The sequence below is a fragment of the Neovison vison genome, chromosome 9, assembly GCF_020171115.1.
Source record: "Neovison vison isolate M4711 chromosome 9, ASM_NN_V1, whole genome shotgun sequence".
Lineage (NCBI taxonomy): Eukaryota > Metazoa > Chordata > Mammalia > Carnivora > Mustelidae > Neogale > Neogale vison.
The window spans coordinates 77173086-77193926 of record NC_058099.1 but is presented as its reverse complement, the minus strand read 5'-3'; the positions used below and the strand labels follow the sequence as shown (position 1 = coordinate 77193926).

Below are 20841 nucleotides of genomic sequence, written 5' to 3'. Positions count from 1 at the left end.
GTCACGATCTCAGGGTCCTGGGATCGAGCCCCATGTCGGGCTCTCTGCTCGGCAGGGAGCCTGCTTCCCCCCTCTCTCTCTGCCTGCCTCTCTGCCTACTTGTGATCTCTCTCTCTATGTCAAATAAATAAATAAAATCTTTAAAAAAAATGATCATTTTGCTTTCATTATTTCCAACATGATACCTTAACAACTGAGAACATTTAAAGTTCTAGTACCTATACTACAAATGGGGAATGCTAAAAGATCAGCAATTATAAAATATGACAATGTAACTGTAAAGCAAAAAGTAACTTTCATAAATTTTTCCCGTTAGGCTACAGCTTAGCACTATCTCTGGTCCTCAAACCCAGCTGCAAATCACCTGGAAGTTTTATAAAAGAGGAAGTAGCAAGGCTCAGGCCCCATTCCAAACAAATTCATGAGAATTTCTGAAAAGTGGGGCCCGAAAGACAGTATTTCTTAAAAAGCTTCCACGGTGATACTGATGGTGCAGCATCCCAGGCTGGATACGAAACATTGCTTCACACACAGGAAGTAAATAAATATGTCAAACAAATATACTTTGGTAGTGAATGGAACATTACAGAAGACAGATGCCCATTGGTCTTAAGACAATTTGTTGCATCTTCCCAAAACTTTTGCAGAACTGCTATTAGCTATTAAGTTTATCAGAAGGGCTAGTGTATACCTCTGCATTATTTGACTCTTCTACAATAAACATGTGTCATTTCTGTTATCTTCTTAACAGAAGATAAAAACACTCAATAATTCTATTTTATATGAGACAGAAGCTCAAAACATTGGTCTGAAGTCTGTCCAGAAAAGAGAAACTATACTGAATTATCTACTAAGACCATAAACTACTATGTCTGCTTTCTTTCTAAAAATAACAAAACAAAAACCATTCTCTCCAAACATCGAGGAATGCCAGGGCTGCCAAGACAAGGCCAATTAAGAGATTAATTAATTCATTAAGAGATCACTGCCCCCTGCAGGCACTCTGAATGATCTTACTTTCCTAACTGCTAGGAAATTTCCTCAAGGAGTCAGTGACTCCTCAGGTGGGATCCTTTATCTCCAAGAAGGGTTCTACCGAAGTATCTTTTCTAAGAGAGAAACACACCCAAGTCAGTATTATTAATAATAGTGAAAATCTAGAAACAGCTTAAATGTCCAAGAATGAAACATTAATTTTAAAAAGCATAATACATTCCAAAGACAAAATTACCACATGACCACGAAGAGTCATAAGTCTGAAAGATATTTAATGGTGTGTGAAAATGTCCACAATATAAATATTAAGTGAAAAAATAAGAAACAATGTTACACATCAGGTTCTAAGTATATTTTAAAAAAATTTATATGTGCACAGAAAAAGAAATCTAGAAGGAAACACACCAAAAACAGAAGTTGTTCTTTCTGGGTTCTGGGATTAAAGATGATCTTCAACTTTCTTCCTTAAACTTTCCTATGTTTTCAAAGTGTTCTATGCTGAACATATTACCCTTTAAATCAGAAAAGCAGAAAGTGTTATTCTTTAAAATACTTGTATTTTGACCCAACTAACCTTCTCCTATTTCCAGACAAATGGATATTTAATGAAACTAACGGGTTGTTAGCATAGAAATTCAGACCAGAAGAAGCACAACGATGGACAGTGTCAATATGGAGAAGAAAACATGTAAACAGAGCAAATTTTAAAAAGGGAGAGAGAAACAGGGAGGAGGCGACAGATCTGGTGGGACAAAATCAAAGAGGAAGAAAGGAGAATTCTGGAACAACTTGGACAAACACCAAAGGAAGAAGCCATCCCCACTCTGGGGAAAACTCTGGGAGGAAAAAAGAAAGCACGAAAACTAATTTAGCTTATTTTGAAGTCTTGCTGGAGATCAACTCAGAGCAGGGGCAATTATAGAAAATAAGTACCTTGAATTACATCTTATTAACTTAGTGAACTATGTTTCACCTGGGTGATTTAATGGATATTGGTAATCAAAAAGTTACCCAATTTTAAAGTAAAAACAAATGCATTTTGCTTCGATGTCTGTTTTAAAGATTCTTTGGAATACATCCCGAAACTCAATTAAATCACATCAATTTGCTAATGAAGGCTATAAGTTAAGTAGGCTACTTTACCTGTGTTTCCTTTTTCGTCTTCTCGAATATGAAGATCCTTCATTGATGTTTCCAATTCTAGAAGATCTCTCAGGTCTTCCTTATATACTTCGATATAAGACACTTTAATACTAAAATCAATGCTAGGGTTCTCAGAGATGTTTTGAAATATTTCTTGGATAGCTCGAGGAATGATACCCTTTTGTCCTTCCACAACTGAAGCTAAAAATTTAAAGAAAGGACATGTGAAAATTAAAATATAAGAAAGGCTAAAACCCTACATTTATAACATATTTTTATATAACTATATTATAAATTTTTAAAACCATAACTTCAAAATTCATGTGTAAAAGTTTCCACAATTTTTTAAACAGTTTTAAAAATTTTAAATAAGCAGAAGAATAAATTGAGACTTAAGGTTAAATATGTTAAGCCAATTTAGAAACCTACCCACCATTTGTAGCATCGTTCCATGGGAAATACATTCCAAGATACAAAAAGCTGGCTTTCAAATGAACCTTAAAAACGGGCAGCATCCTGAAAATCTGAACCTCTATTAACTTGGACTGCCTTTCACCTAATTTAAGATGCAAGACTGCCATCATGTGGCAAGTAAAGGAAGCTACAGGTTTTTCTAATACAAAGGAAAAAATGAAGATTGAAGATTCTTTCCTTTTTTTTAAGATTTATTTTATTTATTTTAGAGACAGTGTGTGTCATACACATACACTGAATCATAGAACACTACATCAAAAAGTAATGATGCACTGTATGGTGACTAACATGTCATAAAAAAGAATAAATAAAATGGAATCATACCCCCCAAAAATTATTTGTTTCAGACAGAATCCGTGTGTATGTGCAAGTGGGGAGAGACTCCCACCTGAGTGTGGATCCAAGAGGATCCCAGGACCCTGAGATCATGATCTGAGCAGAAATCAAGAGTTGGTCACTTCACCCACTGAGCCACCTAGGCAACCCCAAAGATCCCTTTTTGAGAGTTTCCAAGAACTAGCCAACAGCATTATGTATAAATTACAGTGCAAAACATGTTTTGTAGATTAGCCAGAATGTAAGGCTGATTTGAAATAGCTCATTCATTCCCTATGTCAACAGAAAACAAAGCACAGTAATTGAAAAAACTTACCAGAATGCTGATTTTCAAATAATATAATAAAGTTTCAATATGTATTTCAGTAATCTAAATATCAAACTTTTCAATGTTATACTTACATTCCTGAGATAGACTGTTTCAAGAGAGAGAACTTGTAAAGTTTCATATCTCAACAGCCATTATTTAGCTATTATGTTATTTATAGAACACACAAGTGTTTCTAGAGAATGTATGCCTGGTACAAGTCAGTAAATCCAAGGTTCTGAGAAGTAGGAAAATGAATATTAGTAAATAAGCACCATATTGAAAAATAAGAGATGATTATTCTGCCACAGTGCCTAGCATGGTACCCCACACACTACAAATGCTTGACAAATTATTTATTGGAGAAAAAAAATAGAATTATTAAAAAATCAAACAGCAGATGATTGGTCAAGAATTGGGAGTCCTTAAAAGCCTGAGAAATAAAAAAATGCTTAACGATTTCACCAATATACCAAGAAATGTAACTTCAAACAACAAAGTATAATTTTTCACCTATCAGATGACCAAAAAAATATTTTGGATTATAATATCCAATAAGTGACAAGGATACAAGCAAATGGCTTTCATATATTGGTGGTAGGAATTACAGCCTTTTTGGAAGCTGATTTGTCATTATCTATTTACATTTTAAATGTGCATTCACTTTAACTCAAAAAATCCACTTCTTGGAATCTGTTTTATACAAATACTAACACATGGTGCAAAGTTAAATATACAAAGATATACACTGCAACTTTTTTATGATAGTATAAGTCATAAACAACCTAAATAAATGTCCATTAATACTGAAATGGAGGAACTATGATCCATTCAAACTATGGAGTATTATATAGTCCAAAAAATGAGATGAAATTCTATGACCTATACAGGAAGTAATAGAATATTTTATATTGTCAAATGCAAAAATAAAGTTATAGAATCACAGGTATAATAATTCATTAAACAAATAAAACAAGAAAAAAAACTACATGTATATTTCTAAAATGCCTAGAAAAACATCTAGAGAGAGACCCACATAAAATTTCTAATGGAAAGGGAGAAATAAGAAACAACACCACAGATAGACAAACATAACAGAATACTATGAAAACCTGTATGACAACGAACTGGACAACTTAGAAGGAATGGATAAATTCCTAGAAACATATAACCTACCAAAACCAAAACAGGAAGCAATAGAAAATTTGAACAGACCAATCACTAGCAATGAAATTGAATCAGTAAGCCAAAAACTCACAAAAAATAAAAATGCAGGACTAAACGGCTTTACAGAAGAATTCTACCAAACATTTCCAGAGTTAATACCCTTTCTTCTCAGGGCACCTGGGTGGCTCAGTTGGTTAAGCATTTGGCTCTTAATTTCAGCTCAGGTCATGATCTTAGGGTATCAGGCTCCCCACCCAACAGAGTCTGCTTGTCTCCCTCTCTCCCTTGCTCTCATTCTCTCTCTAAAATGAATAAAGAAATCTTTGGAAAAAAGTTAATACCCACTCTTCCCAAACCATTAAAAAAAAAAAAACAAAATACAAGAGGAAGGAAAACTTCCAAATTCAAGCTTTAAAGCCAGTATCACCCTGATACCAAAACCAGATAAAGACACCCCCCAAAAAGAGAACTAAAGGCCAATATCTCTCATGAATATAGATGCAAAAAATCCTCAACAAAAGACTAGTCAATTGAATCCAATGATAAAATTTAAAAAATCATATCACCATCAAGTGGGATTTATCCCACAATCCCAGTGTACTTTAATATTTGCAAAACAATCAATGTCATACATCCTATCAATAACAAAAAGGATAAGGGGCGCCTGGGTGGCTCAGTGGGTTAAGCCGCTGCCTTCGGCTCAGGTCATGATCTCAGGGTCCTGGGATCGAGTCCCGCATCGGGCTCTCTGCTCAGCAGGGAGCCTGCTTCCTCCTCTCTCTCTGCCTGCCTCTCTGCCTGCTTGTAATCTCTCTCTGTCAAATAAATAAATAAATAAATAAATAAATAAAAATAACAGAAAGGATAGGGACACCTGAGTGGCTCTGTTGGTTAAGCAACTGCCTTCGGCTCAGCTCATAATTCTAGGGTCCTGGGATCCTGCTTCTCCCTCTGCCTGCCTCTCTCCTTGCTTGTGCTTGTGTGCTCTCTTTCTCTCTGACAAATAAGCAAATAAAATCTTAAAAAAAAAAAAAAAAAAAAAAAACAGGGGCGCCTGGGTGGCTCAGTGGGTTAAGCCGCTGCCTTCGGCTCAGGTCATGATCTCAGGGTCCTGGGATCAAGTCCCGCATTGGGCTCTCTGCTCAGCAGGGGGCCTGCTTCCCTTCCTTTCTCTCTGCCTGCCTCTCTGTCTACTTGTGATTTCTGTCAAATAAATAAATAAAATCTTTTAAATAAATAAATAAAAATTTTAAAAAAATAACAGTAAGGATAAAACCACAGGCTCATTCAATAAATGCAGAAAAAGAATTTGACAAAGTGTAACATCCACTCGTGATTAAAAAAAAAAAAAAACCTTCTACAAAGTAGGTCCAGAAGGAATATATGTCAACATAATAAAGGCCATCTATGAAAAGCCCACAGACCACATCATAGTCAACAGTGAAAAACTGAGAGTTTTCCCCCTAGGGTCAGGAATAAAACAAGGATGTCCATTCTCACTACTTTTTTCAACACAGTACTACAAGTCCTAGCCTCAGCAATTAGACAACATAAAGAAATAAAGGGCATCCAAACTGATCAGGAAAAAGTAAAACTCTCACTATTTGCAGACAACATGATACCATATATAGAAAACCCTAAAGATTGTACCAAAAAAATTACTAAAACTGATAAATGAATTCAGTAAAGCCTCTGGATACAAAATCAATGTTCAGAAATCTGTTGCATTTGGGTGCCTGGGTGGCTCAGTGGGTTGAGCCGCTGCCTTCGGCTCAGGTCATGATCTCGGGGTGCTGGGATCGAGTCCTGCATCGGGCTCTCTGCTTGGCAGGGAGCCTGCTTCCTCCTCTCTCTCTCTCTGCCTGCCTCTTTGCCTACTTGTGCTCTCTCTCTGTCAAATAAATAAATAAAATCTTAAAAAAAAAAGAAATCTGTTGCATTCCTATGCACTAATTATGAAGCAGCAGAAAGAAAATTAAATAATCCCATTTAAAAATCCCATTTAAAATCCCACCAAAACCAATAAAATATCTAAGAATAAACTTAACCAAAGAGGGGAAAGACCTATACTCTGAAAATTATAAAACACTGATGAAAGAAACTGAAGATGACACAAAGAAATGGAAAGACACTCCATGCTTATGGACTGGAAGAAGAAATACTGTTAAAAAGTACCCACATTACCAAAAGCAATCTACACATTCAATGCAATACTGTCAAAATACCACCAGCATTTTTCATGGAACTAGAAAAAACAATTCTAAAATTCGTATGGAACCACAAAAGACCCTGAAGAGCCAAAGCAGTCTTGAGAAAGAAAAACAAAACTGGGGTATCACAATTCCAGTTATATTCAAGTTATATTAAAAAACTTCAGTAATCTGGGAAAAAACTGAGAGCTTTTCCTCTTAGGTAAGGAAGACAGCAGGGCTGTCCACTACCACCAATACTGTTCAACATAGTACTAGAAATCTTAGCCTCAGGAGTGAGACAACAAAAAGAATTAAAGGCATCTGAATCAGCAAAGAAGTCAAACTCCCACTCTTTGCAAATGATATGACGTTTTACATGGAAAACCGAAAAGACGCCACTCCAAACTGCCAGAACTCATACAGAAATTCAGTGACATGTCAGGATATAAAATCAATGCACCGAAATCAGTTGCATTTCTATACACCAATAACAAGACAGAAGAGAAATTAAGGAGTCAATCCCATTTACAGTTGCACCCAAAACCGTAAGATACCTAGGAATAAACCTAACCAAAGAGGCAAATAATCTGTACTCAGAAAACTATAGAGTACTCATGAAAGAAATTGAGGAAGACACAAAGAAATGGGAAAAGTTCCAGGCTTATGGATTGGAAGAACAAATATTGTGAAAATGTCTATGCTACCTAAAGCAACCTACACATTTAATACAATCCCTGATCAAAATACCATCAACTTTTTTCACAGAACTAGAACAAATAATCCTAAAATTTATATGGAAACAGAAACGACCCTGAATAGCCACAGGAATGTTGCAAAAGAAAACCAAAGCTGGTAGCATCACAGTTTCGGACTTCAAGCTCTATTACAAAGCTGTCACCATCAAGACAGTGTGGTACTGGCACAAAAACAGACACATAGATCAATGGAACAGAATAAAGAACCCAGAAATGGACCCTCAACTCTATAGTCAACTAATCTTCGACAAAGCAGGAAAGAATATCTAATGGAAAAAAAACAGTCTCTTCGGGAAGCCTGGGTGGCCCAGTGGGTTAAGTCTCTGCCTTCCACTCAGGTCATGATCTCAGGTTCCTGGTATTGAGGTCCACATCAGGCTCTCTGCTCAGCAGGGAGCCTGTTTTCCCCCCCTCTCCCTGTCTGCCTCTCTGCCTACTTGTGATCTCTGTCAAATGAATAAATAAAATCTTTAAAAAAAAATAGTGTCTTCAACAACAAACTGTTAGGAAAACTGGATAATCACATGCAGAAGAACAAAACTGGATCACTTCCTTACACCATACAGAAGAATGACTCAAAATGAATGAAAGACCTGAATGTGAGAGAGGAATCCATCAAAATCCTAGAGGAGAACACAGGTGTCAACCTCTTTGACCTTAGTTGGAGCAACTTCTTACTAGACATGTTTCCAAAGGCAAGGGAAACAAAGGCAAAAATGATCTATTGGAACATCATCAAGATCAAAAGCTTTTGGGGAGGGTGGTAAGAAAGATAAAAAGTTTTTGCACAGCAAAGGAAACAGTCAACAAAACCAAAAAAACAACTAACAGAATGGGAAAAAATATTTGCAAATGACATATCAGATAAAGGGCTAGTATCCAAAATCTATAAAGAACTTAACAGGGCGCCTGGGTGGCTCAGTTGGTTAAGTGACTGCCTTCGGCTCAGGTCATGTTCCTGGAATCCTGGGATTGAGTTCCATATCGGGCTCTTTGCTTCTCCAGACTCTGACCTCTCTCCTCTCATGCTTTCTCTTGTTCTCTCTCTCTCTCTCTCTCAAATAAATAAAACCTTATAAAAAAGAAAAGAACTTCCCAAACGCAATACCCAAAGAACGAATAATCCGATCAAAAAATAGGCAGAAGAACATGAACAAACATTTCTCCAAAGAAGGTATCCAGGTGGCCAACAGACCCATGAAAAGATGCTCAACATCACTCAGCATCAGGGAAATACAAATCAAAGCCACAATGAGATGATATCCCCTCACACTAATGGCTAAAATTAACAAGTCAGGAAAGGACAGATGCTGGCTAGGATGTGGAGAAAGGGGAACACTCCTACACTGTTGGTGGGAATGCAAGCTGGTGCAGCCACTCTGGAAAACAGTATGGTGGTTCCTCCAAAGTTGAAAATAGAGCTAACCTACGACCCAGCAATTGCACTACTGGGAATTTACCCCAAAGATAGAAATCTAGTGATCTGAAGGCTCACCTGCACCCCAATATTTATAGCAGCAATGTCCACAGTAGCCAAACTTTGGGAAAACCCCAGATGTCCATCAACAGATGGATGGATCAAGAAGATGTGGTATGTATGTGTGTGTGTGTGTGTGTGTGTGTGTATATATATATATATATATATATATATATATATAGTGCAGCCTTCAAAAAATGAAATCTTGCCATTTGCAATCATGTGGTTAGAAATAGAGGGTATTATGCTAAGCAAAATAAGTCAATCAGAGAAAGACAATTATCATATGATCTCACTGATAAGTGGAATTTAAGAAACGGGGCAGAGGATCATACAGGAAGAGAGGAAAAAACAAAACAAGATGAAACCAGAGAGAGAGACAAACCATAGGAATCTTAATTATAGGAAACAAACCGAGGGTTGCTGGAGGGGTGGGGGTGGAGGGCTGGGATGATGGGGTGATGGACATTGGGAAGGGTACATGTTGTAATCAGCAATGGGTGTAAGACTGATGAATCACAGACCTGTACCCCAGAAACATATAATACATCATATGTTAATTAATTGAATTTAAATGTAAAAAAACTGCAGTAATCAAAACAGTATGGTACTGGCATAAAACAGACACAGACACACAAATAGAACAGAACAGAAAACCCAGAAATAAACCCATAATTATACGGTCAATTAATCTTAGACAAAGGAAGAATGATTATACAATGTGAAAAAGACAATCTCTTCAACAAATGGCGTTGGGAAAATCGGACAGCTGCATGCAAAAGAATGAAACCGGAACACCCTCTTCTACGATACACAAAAATAAATTAAAAATGGATTGAAGACCTAAATGTGAGACCTGAAATCATAAAAACCCTTGAAAAGAGCACAGGCAATAATCTCTCTGACATCAGCTGTAGCAACATTTTTTAGATATGTCTCCTGAGGCTAAGGAAACAAAAGCCAAAGTAATAAAAAGCTTCTGCACAGCTGAGGAAATAATCAACAAAACTAAAAGGAAGCCTACTGAATAGGAAAAAATATTTGCAAATAACACCAATAAAGGGTTAGTATCCAAAATATATAAAGAACTGATACAACTCAACACCCAAAGACAAATAATCCAATCCAAAAATGGGCAGAAGACATGAACAGACATTTCTCCAAAGGAGATATTCAGGTGGCCAACAGACCCAAGAAAAGATGCTCAACGTCTTCATCATGGAAAACCAAATCAAAACTACAATGAGATACCACCTCACACCTGTCAGAATGGTAACATCAACAACACAAGAAACAACAGGTATTGGCAAAGATATGGAGAAAAAGGAACCTTCTTGCACTATTGGTGGGAATGCATACGGGTGTAGGCACGAAGGAAGAGTATGGAGGGTCTTCAAAACTTTAAAAAGAGAACTACCCTCTGATCTAGTAATTGCACTACTGGATATTTACCCAAACTATGAGAGCACCCAAAGTGTCCATCAATAGATGAATGGATAAAGAAGACGTAGTATACACACACACACACACACACACACACGACAGAATTATTCAGCCATAAAAAAGAATGAAATCTTTCCATTTGCAAAGATACGGACAGAGCTAATATAATGAATATTATATTAACATTATAATAATATAATATTTATTATTACTAGAATATATATTAATATATTATAATATTATATATTATATGTAGTTATATAATGTATTCTATTAATATATTTATATATAATTAATATATATTATATAAATTAATATATTATATTATAATAACAGAATATAATGCTGAGCAAGATAAGTCAGTCATAGAATGACAGACACCATATGATTTCACTCATATGCAGAATTTAAGGAACAAAACAAACAAGCAAAGGAAAAAAATAAAAAGAAAGAAAGAGACAGATGAAACGGGCTCTTAACTAAAGAATAAATGGATGGTTAATGGAAGGTGAATGCAGTAATGGGGAAATAGGGGATGGGGATTAAAGAGCAAACTTATCATGATGAAAAAATATAAAATGATTTTTTTAAAAAAGGAAGAAAAGTAAAAAATTGCTTCTCGTGGTGTTCTCAAGTATAAAGTATTTTAGAGCAGTTAAAATATTCTAGGATAATAGATAAACAATAACTTTTTCCCTTAAGGTATTAAAATTGTATGCATGGTCTCTTAATAAAAGCAATATAGCTATAATTAAGTAACCAAGCTCTAAGCATTTTATAACTCTGATTAGTAAAAGAACATACTGAGCCTTAAGGATCATAAAACATTTTTCCATTAAAAAAAAAAAGCTATGATCCTAAAAAAAACCAAAACACAACATCTAGTAGAAAAATTGAATTTTTATTTTGAGGCCCTAAAATAATCTAGTATCTTTAATATCCCAAATCCTTCATAACGCTGATTCTAAAAAATGGTCGTGAGGGGCGTGGGGGATATTGGGTACTTATGGACCTTCCATTTAGTCTTTGCAATCAGGGCCTCCTCAAACCACACAGCCAGCCTCCAACTCTCCCATCCAATCCCTACATGTAATGAGAAATGTTTCTGAAAGTCACATATTCCATATTTGAAGAGCATGAAAGTACAAAATACATTGAGAGTCATTACACATATTCAGAATACTAGCAATAATGTTAGATAATAATATATATATAATGTAAAATACTCAAAAGTTTGTCTTTAGTAGAAAAATACCAATACCGTAAGCAACCTCAACAGAGGACCCAGCTTTCAATCCCAGCTGTCACTAGCCCTCTAACTGAATAAGTCCTTCACTGATCACGCCATAGCCGGAGCTCCACAGTTATAAACAAAGAGAAATGATTCTCAAGTTTCCTTCCAGCTCTACAGGAAATCCTAAGCAGGAGAAACTATAGCCTAAAATATTTAGCATTTAAAATAGAAATCCAGGGGTGCCGGGGTGGCTCATTCGGTTAAGCATCTGCCTTCAGCTCAGGTCATGATCCCAGGGTCCTGGGATGGAGCTCCACGTTGGGCTCCCTGCTCAGCAGGGAGTCTGCTTCTCCCTCTGCCCTTCACCCCACCTGTGCTTCTCTCTCTCTCAAATAAATAAAATTTTTAAATATAAAATGCAATAGAAATCTGTATTTACACGTGAGGTGATGGATGTGTTAACTAGATTGGAGGAATCCTTTGACAACATATACATTCATCAAATCATGACAATGTACACTTTAAATATTGTACCTCAATAAAGCAGAAAAAGCAAAATAAAAATTTGACTTAAAAATGGGGGAAAAAGACCCTTAAACCACATAATAAATTCTTCTTATTGCCTTGAAGTTCTGGTTGCAGGACTCTTGATATTTACACGTGGACTATGTTAAAAGATCAAAATCTGGTCATGTTAACTCATTTATTTCTACTTTACAAAGGGCTGTCAGAGGCAGGGAGTGGGGGAAATGGGTGAAGGTAGTCAAAACATAAAAACTTCCAGTTATAAGTACGTTCTGAGGATGTAATGTACAGCATGGTGACTGTAGTTACTAATACTGTATTGTGTACTTGAAAGCTACTAAAAGATTAGATCTTAAAAGTTCTTGGGCACCTGGGTGGCTCAGTTGGTTAAACATCTGCAGACATGATCCTAGGGTCCAGGGATCAGGCCCTTGTATCAAGTTCCCTGCTTGGTGGGAACCCTGCTTCTCCCTCTGCCCTTCACCCTGCTTGTGCTCTCTCTCCCCCAAATAAATAATAAATAAATCTTTTTTTAAAGTTCTTATCACAAGAAAAAATTTATAACTGTGATGTGACTGGTATTAACTAAACCTACTGTGGTAATCATTTTGTAATATCTACATATACCAAATCATTATATGTATACCTTGGGCTAATACAAAGTTGTATGTCAACTGTATCTCAATAAAACTGGGTAAAAAATGACAAAGGGCTGAACACCAAACACTGTATTAAACTTGTTTCCTTAATCAAATATAATTATAAAATTATTGTTGAACAAAACTTCAACATTTAAAAATACATCTTTCAAAGATGATGATCTTTCAAAGATGATGATCTTATACTTGATTCAAAGATTATACAGGATATACACAGGATATAATATAGGATTATATATTATTTCATTCAATTAATATGCTGAGCACCTTCTATGTTTCAGATAGTCATATTTTAGGTTCATTCCAGCATCTCAAACAAAAGTCAAAGAATATGAGAATCTTACCAACATGGCCTCCTCCAATGGTGTAGGTCTTCCCGGATCCAGTTTGTCCATAGGCAAAAACAGTTGCATTATAGCCCTCAATGAGAGACAACACTAGTGGCTTTATACATGTATTATAAACTTCATCTTGAGTGGAATTTTTGCCAAAAACAAAATCAAAAGTAAAGACTCTATCTCTCCCAATGATAATTTGCTGGGTGTTTGGAATAACTCTCACACAAGCTTGATGATTATGAAGAACTTCTTTGCACAGCAGAGGTCGGATTCTTACAGCAACTTTTACTGGTATTTCTTCCATAGCAGCTTAGATTTTACTAAATAACTTTCTACTTAATATTCAGTATCTATTGTGAGAATTATCCATTTTATGTAAGATCTGGACTCCTGTGTATCAAAATAAAAACAAAATTCAATTATGTACTTCTCTATCCTAATAAACTAACCATCTTCCAAAACAAAGTCAATTAAAGCATGTTTTATTCCAATATGAGGTAATTAAAAGAACTAAACATGTCTTAACAAAAATATACCTATAATTCACAGATGAAATGATATGAAATGTCTGGATTTGCTGCAAAACAGTCTAAAGGGTAAGGTCCATGAGTTGGTAAATGATGAAGCATGGGATTCCATCATGCCATTCTTTCTGTAGCAGTAATATGTTTCCCAGTTCACTAATCTAAATATTGAATAACCAGGGACTTAAAAAATTAAGGCAAGGAAATTACTGAGTAACTGTACATTTGCATTGAAAGCAAACCCTTTATTAGATTTTACAGCTATATCTCTTTGCCACAAATATTAGAAATAAATCCAGGAAAATAGTTTTAAGGGTTTCTATAATATAACTTTAAATCTTTTTTTTTTTTCAAAAATAATCAAAATTAACTGAAAAACGGCTTTTCCACTTCTACTTATGTTGTACTCATTTCTGAAAATCGCTGGTAGAACTAATACATTAAAAATTAAATTGGTGTCAGGGAACCTGGGTGGCTCAGTCATTGAGCGTCTGCCTTCAGTTCAGGTCATGACCCCAGTGTCCTGGGACTGAGTCCCACATGGGCTCCCTGCTCAACGGGGAGTCTGCTTCTCCCTCTCCAGCTCCAAAGTGCTTATATTCCCTCTCTCACTATCTCTCTCTGTCATAAATAAATAAAATCTTTAAAAAATTAAATTGGTGTCTATACTTACAATGAACCTGTAAAATAAATTAAGAAAACAATTCCATTATAGTAGCATCAGAAAGGATAAAATAGATAAAATACTTAGAAAGAAATTAAATAAAAGACATATAAAACATACTCTGAAGACTATAAAATATTGTTAAAGAAAGTAAAGATCTAAATACATGGAGAAACACCTCATGTTTGTGGGTTGAAAGACTTAACACTGCTAAGATCACAATATTCCATGGGGCACCTGGGTGGCTCAGTGGGTTAAGCCTCTGCCTTTGGCTCAGATCATGATCTCAGGGCCCTGGGGATGGAGCCCTGCATCGGGCTCTCTGCTCAGCGGGGAGTCTGTTTCCCTCTCTCTCTGCCTGTCTCTCTGCCTACTTGTGATCTCTGTCTATCAAATAAATAAAATCTTTTTTTAAAAAATCATAAAAAAAGATCACGATATTCCCCAAATTTATTTACAGATTCAATGCAACCCCTATCAAAATCCCAGCTGAATTCTTCGCAGAAATTGACAAGCTGATCTTAAAATTCTTTTTTTTTAAGATTTTATTTATTGATTGATCCTAAAATTTTTATGGAAATTCAAGGGACACAGAAGAGCTAAAATAATATTGAAAAAGAACAAAGTCAGAGGACACACTTCCCCAATTCCAAAACTAAACAACAGAAATCAAGACAGTGTGGTACTGGTATAAGACAAACTTAAAGATCAGTGGAAAAGAACTGAGAATCCAGAAATAAATCCTCATACTTTTTTGAAAGATTTTATTTATTTGTCAGAGAGAGAGAGAGAAAAGGAGAGATTAAAAGCAGGGGGAGTGGCAGGCAGAGGGAGAAGCAGACTCCCTGTCAAGCAAGAAGCCCGATGCAGGACTGTGACCTGAGCCGAAAGCAGATGCTTAAACAAATAAACCACCCAGGTGTCCCAATAAATCCTCATATATTTATGGGCAAATGATTGTTGACAAGAGTGCCAAGACAATTCAATGGAGAAAGAACAGACTCTTCAGCAAACAGTTAACACAACTGGATATCCACATGCATAAGAATGAAATTGGACTCCTGCTTCACATCATATGCAAAAGTTGATTCAAAATCGTTCGCCTAACCATAAGAGCTAAAACTCATAATATTCTTAGAAGAAAATATAGGGGTAACTCCTGATAACCTTGGGTTTGGCAATGGCTTCTCAAGTAAAACACCAAAAGCAAAAGCAGTAAGCTTTACAAAGATGAACAGATGAAATGGATTTAATCAAATTTAAAAGTTTTGGTTCCTCAAAGATATGAAAAATGGCTAATAAGCACATGCAAATATACTCAACATCATCAGCCAGCAGGGAAATACAATCAAACCTACAATGAGGTATCACTTCACACCTGTCAGAATGGCTAGAATCAAAAAGACAAGAAATAGCAAAGACATCCAGATGGCCAACAGACCACATGAAAAAATGCTCCACATCACTCAGCATCAGGGAAATACAAATCAAAACCATAGTGAGATACCACCTCACACGTCAGAATGGCTAAAATTAACAAGTCAGGAAACGAGAGATGCTGGTGAGGATGTGGAGAAAGGGGAACCCTCCTACAATGTTGGTGGGAATGCAAGCTGGTGCAGCCACTCTGGAAAACAGCATGGAGGTTCCTCAAAAAGTTGAAAATAGAACTACCCTATGACCCAGCAATTGCACTACTGGGTATTTACCCTAAAGATACAAACATAGTGATCTGAAGGGGCACATGCACCCAAATGTTTATAGCAGCAATGTCCACAATAGCCAAACTATGGAAAGAACCTAGATGTCCATCAACAGATGAATGGATAAAGAAGATGTGGTATATATACACAATAGAATACTATGCAGCCATCAAAAGAAAGGAAATCTTGCCATTTGTGACGATGTGGATGGAACTAGAGGGTATCATGCTTAGTGACATAAGTCAATCAGAGAAAGACAACTATCATATGCTCTCCCTGATATGAGGAAATGGAGTTGCAATGTGGGGGATTTGGGGGGTAGGAAAAGAATAAATGAAACAAGATGGGATCAGGAGGGAGACAAACCGTAAGAGACTCTTAATCTCACAAAACAAACTGAGGGTTGCTGAGGGGAGGGGGGTACGGAGAGGGTGGACATGGGGAGGGTATGTGCTATGGTGAGTGCTGTGAAGTATGTAAACCTGGCGATTCACAGACCTGTACCCCTGGGGCTAATAATACATTATATGTTTATAAAAAATAAAAAAAATTATTAAAAAAAAAGACAAGAAATAACAAGTGTTAAAAAAAAAAAGACAAGAAATAACAAGTGTTAGCAAGAATGGAGAAAAAGGAACCCTCAACCATGATCAGTGAGAATGTGAACTAGTGCAGCCACTCTGGAAAACAGTATGGAGCTTCCTCAAAACATTAAAAATAGAACTTCACACCTGTCAGAATGACTAGAATTCTATGATCCTCTAATTGTACTACTGGGTATTTTACCAACGAATACAAAAACACTAATTCAAAAAGATGTATGTACCACTAGGTTTACTATCATTATTTACAAGAGCCTAGATATGGATGCAACCCAAGCATCCATCAATAAGTGAATGGATAAAGAAGATGTGGTGTATATATATGCAATAGAATATTACTCAGCCATAAAAATGAACGAACTCTTGCCATTTGCAAAACATGGATGGACCTAGAGGGTATTATGCTAAGTGAAACAAGTCAGACAGAGAAAGACAAATACCATATAATTTTTTCCTTTCTGTTTAATGTTTATTTATGTATTTATTTTTAAGTAATCTCTGCACCCAATGTGGGGCTCAAATCTCACATAGGAGACTAAGGATTATATACTCAATGGACTGAGCCAGCCAGGTGTGCCCCATATAACTTCCCTTATATGTGGAATCTACAAAACAAAACAAACTAATAAAAAGCAGAATCAGACCCATAAATACAGAGATCTGATGGTGGCCAGACAGTAGTAGGTTGGAGAGATGGGCAAAATGGGTGAAGGGGAGTGGGAGTACAGCCTTCCAGTTATGAAATGAATGAGTCAAGGGATAAAAATTATAGCATAGAGTCAATGGTATTGTAATAGCACTGAATGGTGACAGGTGATAGCTGCACTGTGGTGAGCATAGTATACCACATACACTTGTCTGTACACCAGAAACTAACAGAACAGTGTTATGTCAAATGCACTTCAATTTTTTAAAAAATGGATATTAATGTATCAAAAATTTTTTGAACAGATCAAAACACATGTTGGTGAGGGGCACCTGGGTGGCTCAACTGCTTGGGCATCTGCCTTCAGTTTAGGTCACGATCCTGAAGTCCCAGGATCCAGCCCCTCATAGGCCTCCCTGCTCAGCAGGGAGCCTGCTTCTCCCTCTCCCTCTGCTCCTCCCTCATGCTTGTGCTCTCCCTCTCCCACACTCTTTCAAATAAATAAATAATTAATTTAAAAAATTATTTTAATTATTTATTTGACAGAGAGAGATCACAAGTAGACAGAGAGGCAGGCAGAGAGAGAGAGAGGGAAGCAGGCTCCCCGCTGAGCAGAGAGCCCGATGTGGGGCTCGATCCCAGGTCCCTGAGATCATGACCTGAGCTGAAGGCAGCGGCTTAACCCACTGAGCCACCCAGGCGCCCCAAATAATTAATTTTTTAAAAGATTTTATTTGTTTATTTGACAGAGAGAGAGAGCACAAACAGAGGAAATGGCAGGCAGAGGGAGAGGAAGAAGCAGGCTCCTGTTGAGCAGAGAGCCTGATGTGGGATTTGATCCCAGGATCCTGGAACCATGACCTGAGCTGAAGGCAGAGGCTTTAACCCTCTGAGCCACCCAGGCACCCCAAAAAATAATTTAAAAAAAAAATGACAAAAACAAGTGTCAGTGAGAACATACAGAATATGGAAGGAACCTTCACAGACTCCATAGGGAAACATAAAATGATGCACTCAACTTTGGAAAAGAGTCTGGCAGTTCCTCAGAAAGTTAAAACATACTTATCATTTGACCCAACAACTCCACTCCTTAGGTATATACCCAAGAGAAATACAAACATAAAGTTTTCGTAAAAAATTTTACATGAATGTTCAGGTTTGGTAGGATGAAACTTACACCATATAAAAGCTAAAGAGAGGGACACCTGGGTGGCTCAGTCAGTTAAGCATCTGCCTTCAGCTCAGGTCATGATCCTAGGGGCCTGGGATGGAGTCCTGAGTTGGGCTCCCTGCTCAGGGAGGACTCTGCTTCTCCCTCTGCTTCTACCACTCCCTCTGCTTGTGCTCTCTCTCCCTGACAAATAAATCACAAAGTCTTAAAATTTAAAAAAAAAAAAAGCTAAAAAGAAAATATAACAAATAGTCTTGATAATGTTTAAGTGTAGATAATAAAAAATAATCAGTTTGGGGTGTGGCTGGACTCTCTGGAGAAGTGGAGTCTTGCACAGTCTCATTAAGTAACCTAGTAGACTAGTAGTAGTAGACTATTAACTAGTAGCAGACTATTAACCTAGTAGACTATTAAAAGACTAAAATAACATCTTCAGCTCTACTTGCTATGGAAATGTTAATAAAGACATATTTAATATTCACTAGCCTTTAAAAAACTCTGCAGCAGTACTGTGCATTATAATTCTGAGTGGATAGTCTGAAAAGGATCACAATAACAAATACATCACTCTACTAAAAGCCCACTGAGAGTAAAAAAATATCAGCTCCCTTGGGCTGCAAAATCCCAAAAGAGAATCAACATGCTGTATTTAATGGCCACAATAAAAAGATGTACCTACCTTGGCAGTTTTAACCATTCTAGTTAAAATCAGCTGTGAAAAAATACTCATATGTACAATATATCTTTTCTTGGATCCTAAAGGACTCCATGATTAAAGTACTGGAAAACTTTCCAAATAAACCATAAGGATGCTGTATGAGTTGTTTCTTCCAAATGTCTCTAAATACCTACATTTGAAGTTTTTGGTACTGGAAAACTTTCCAAATAAACCATAAGGATGCTGTATGAGTTGTTTCTTCCAAACGTCTCTAAATACCTACATTTGAAGTTTTTATTATATAGATTTTTTAAATTTATACCATCACATTAAAACAGAAGTCATGGTCTGTGTTAAGCCAAACCTAACTATTTCCAACAAAATTGCTAATAAAAGGTGCAGTGTAATTGGGATATTTTCACTGTCTAGGTTTTTACAATGGGAAAGTTTTGCTACAAGCACAAAAGAAGTTCTCTCTCTTAATTTTAATAAATAAGGGCCCTAAATCTATGGCTTGCCAAAGATTCATATCCAATAATTTAAGTATTAAAAAAATTCACAGCACTTAAAGTTTAGATTCTGATCAATTGCAGTCATCAGAACCATATGTATCATGTCACCAATAGATGTAATGAAAGGTGAAATCTGATTGGCTAGTGATATTTAGGCATACTCCATGGAGTTTTGAAATCAGAGAAAGGCAAGAAAATCTTTGATCACTGACGCCATGTCACTGATTAAAAAGAAGTGTCTCCAAATACTGTTGCCATCCAGTGCCCGTGGTTTTTCAGAAGTAGTGGTTGTCTATAAATATTTTGGTTTGCTAATATTTCCGCAAGAAACATCCCAGCAAATGAACAATGAATCCCAAGTATCTCAGAAAAGGTCCCAAATGCCTAATAACTAGAGAATAGAGAAAGTAAAGTAGAAAAACAAAGATTTGCAAACTTGGAGGGAGCGAGGGTGTTATTTAAAAGGTGTTTCAAATAAAGAACTTGGGCACTGTTCTTGCTCAAAGAAACCTGCCTCTCAGGGAGGAGGCTTTGAGACTCCTACAGCGCTCGAGTTGCACCAAAGTTTCAACATCCGCAAGGAAAACGAGGCCGGCGACAAAACGAAACGCCCATGAGGGTGGGCCTTCCCATCCCCTCGGCTCCCGCAGCTGGACGCCCCAGCGCCAGAAACAGGATCAGACTTAGTGGGGTTCCGTCTGGCGTTCCCGCGCGTCCCTAATTCCCCCGCCCTTCTACCTCCAAGGGGACCCCACTTCCCCCCGGTCGTTCGGCGGAGTTCCCAGCACCGACCCCAGCCCCCTCCGTCGCCGTCCTCGGCTTTGCAGGCGCCCCAACCGCCCTCCACCCGCGAGCCATCTCGCAGCGGCCCCCGAACCCCCCACCCCTAGGAGGCGCCCCCTCCCCTCAACAGCGAGCCGGAGCGCGGGCGCCACACCGCACCCGGCCCCGCCAGGCCGGCCCTCCATTCACTGACCAGCTCGAGAAAGCCCCGGTCTCCGGCGGCGAGCACAGCGCAGGACTACCCAGCTTCGCTCCCCCCGGCCGCCGCCGCCCCCGCCGCCGCTCCGGCCTTTTGTTGTCGCGGGTTCTCCGGGCAACCGGCGAAGCCAGTCCCAGACGCGCCCCCTCCTGGCCGGGCGCTCCGCAGCGCCCCAGACCCCGCCCCCGACCAGGCCTGTCCCGGCAAGCCCCGCCCCACAGGCCCCGCCCCATGGAGGGAGGCCCGCTCCCGGCTTGGCCACGGAGCCAGCTCTCCCGGACCTCTCAGAGGGCTGAACCAGAGTACTAACCGGTTTGCAAAATGAATGTGAGA

General features: G+C 37.8%; 1 protein-coding gene across 4 annotated transcripts in view; it reads right to left on the bottom strand.

The window, feature by feature from the left end:
• The window catches only part of KIF27 (kinesin family member 27), a 93925-nt gene extending 73353 nt beyond the window's left edge, over positions 1-20572 (bottom strand). For 2 of the 4 annotated variants that reach the window (XM_044265804.1, XM_044265805.1), the window contains exons 1-3: positions 20503-20566; positions 13053-13436; positions 2140-2340 (exon numbers count right to left, since the gene is read on the bottom strand). In XM_044265804.1, coding sequence (XP_044121739.1) covers positions 2140-2340; positions 13053-13350 — 499 coding nt within the window. In that variant the 5' untranslated portion in view covers positions 13351-13436; positions 20503-20566. Of the gene's footprint in view, positions 1-1401; positions 1509-2139; positions 2341-13052; positions 13437-20502 lie in introns of those variants that run through there. The other 2 variants (XM_044265807.1, XM_044265806.1) reach the window with 2 other exon arrangements.
• Positions 20573-20841: the final 269 nt, after the last annotated feature.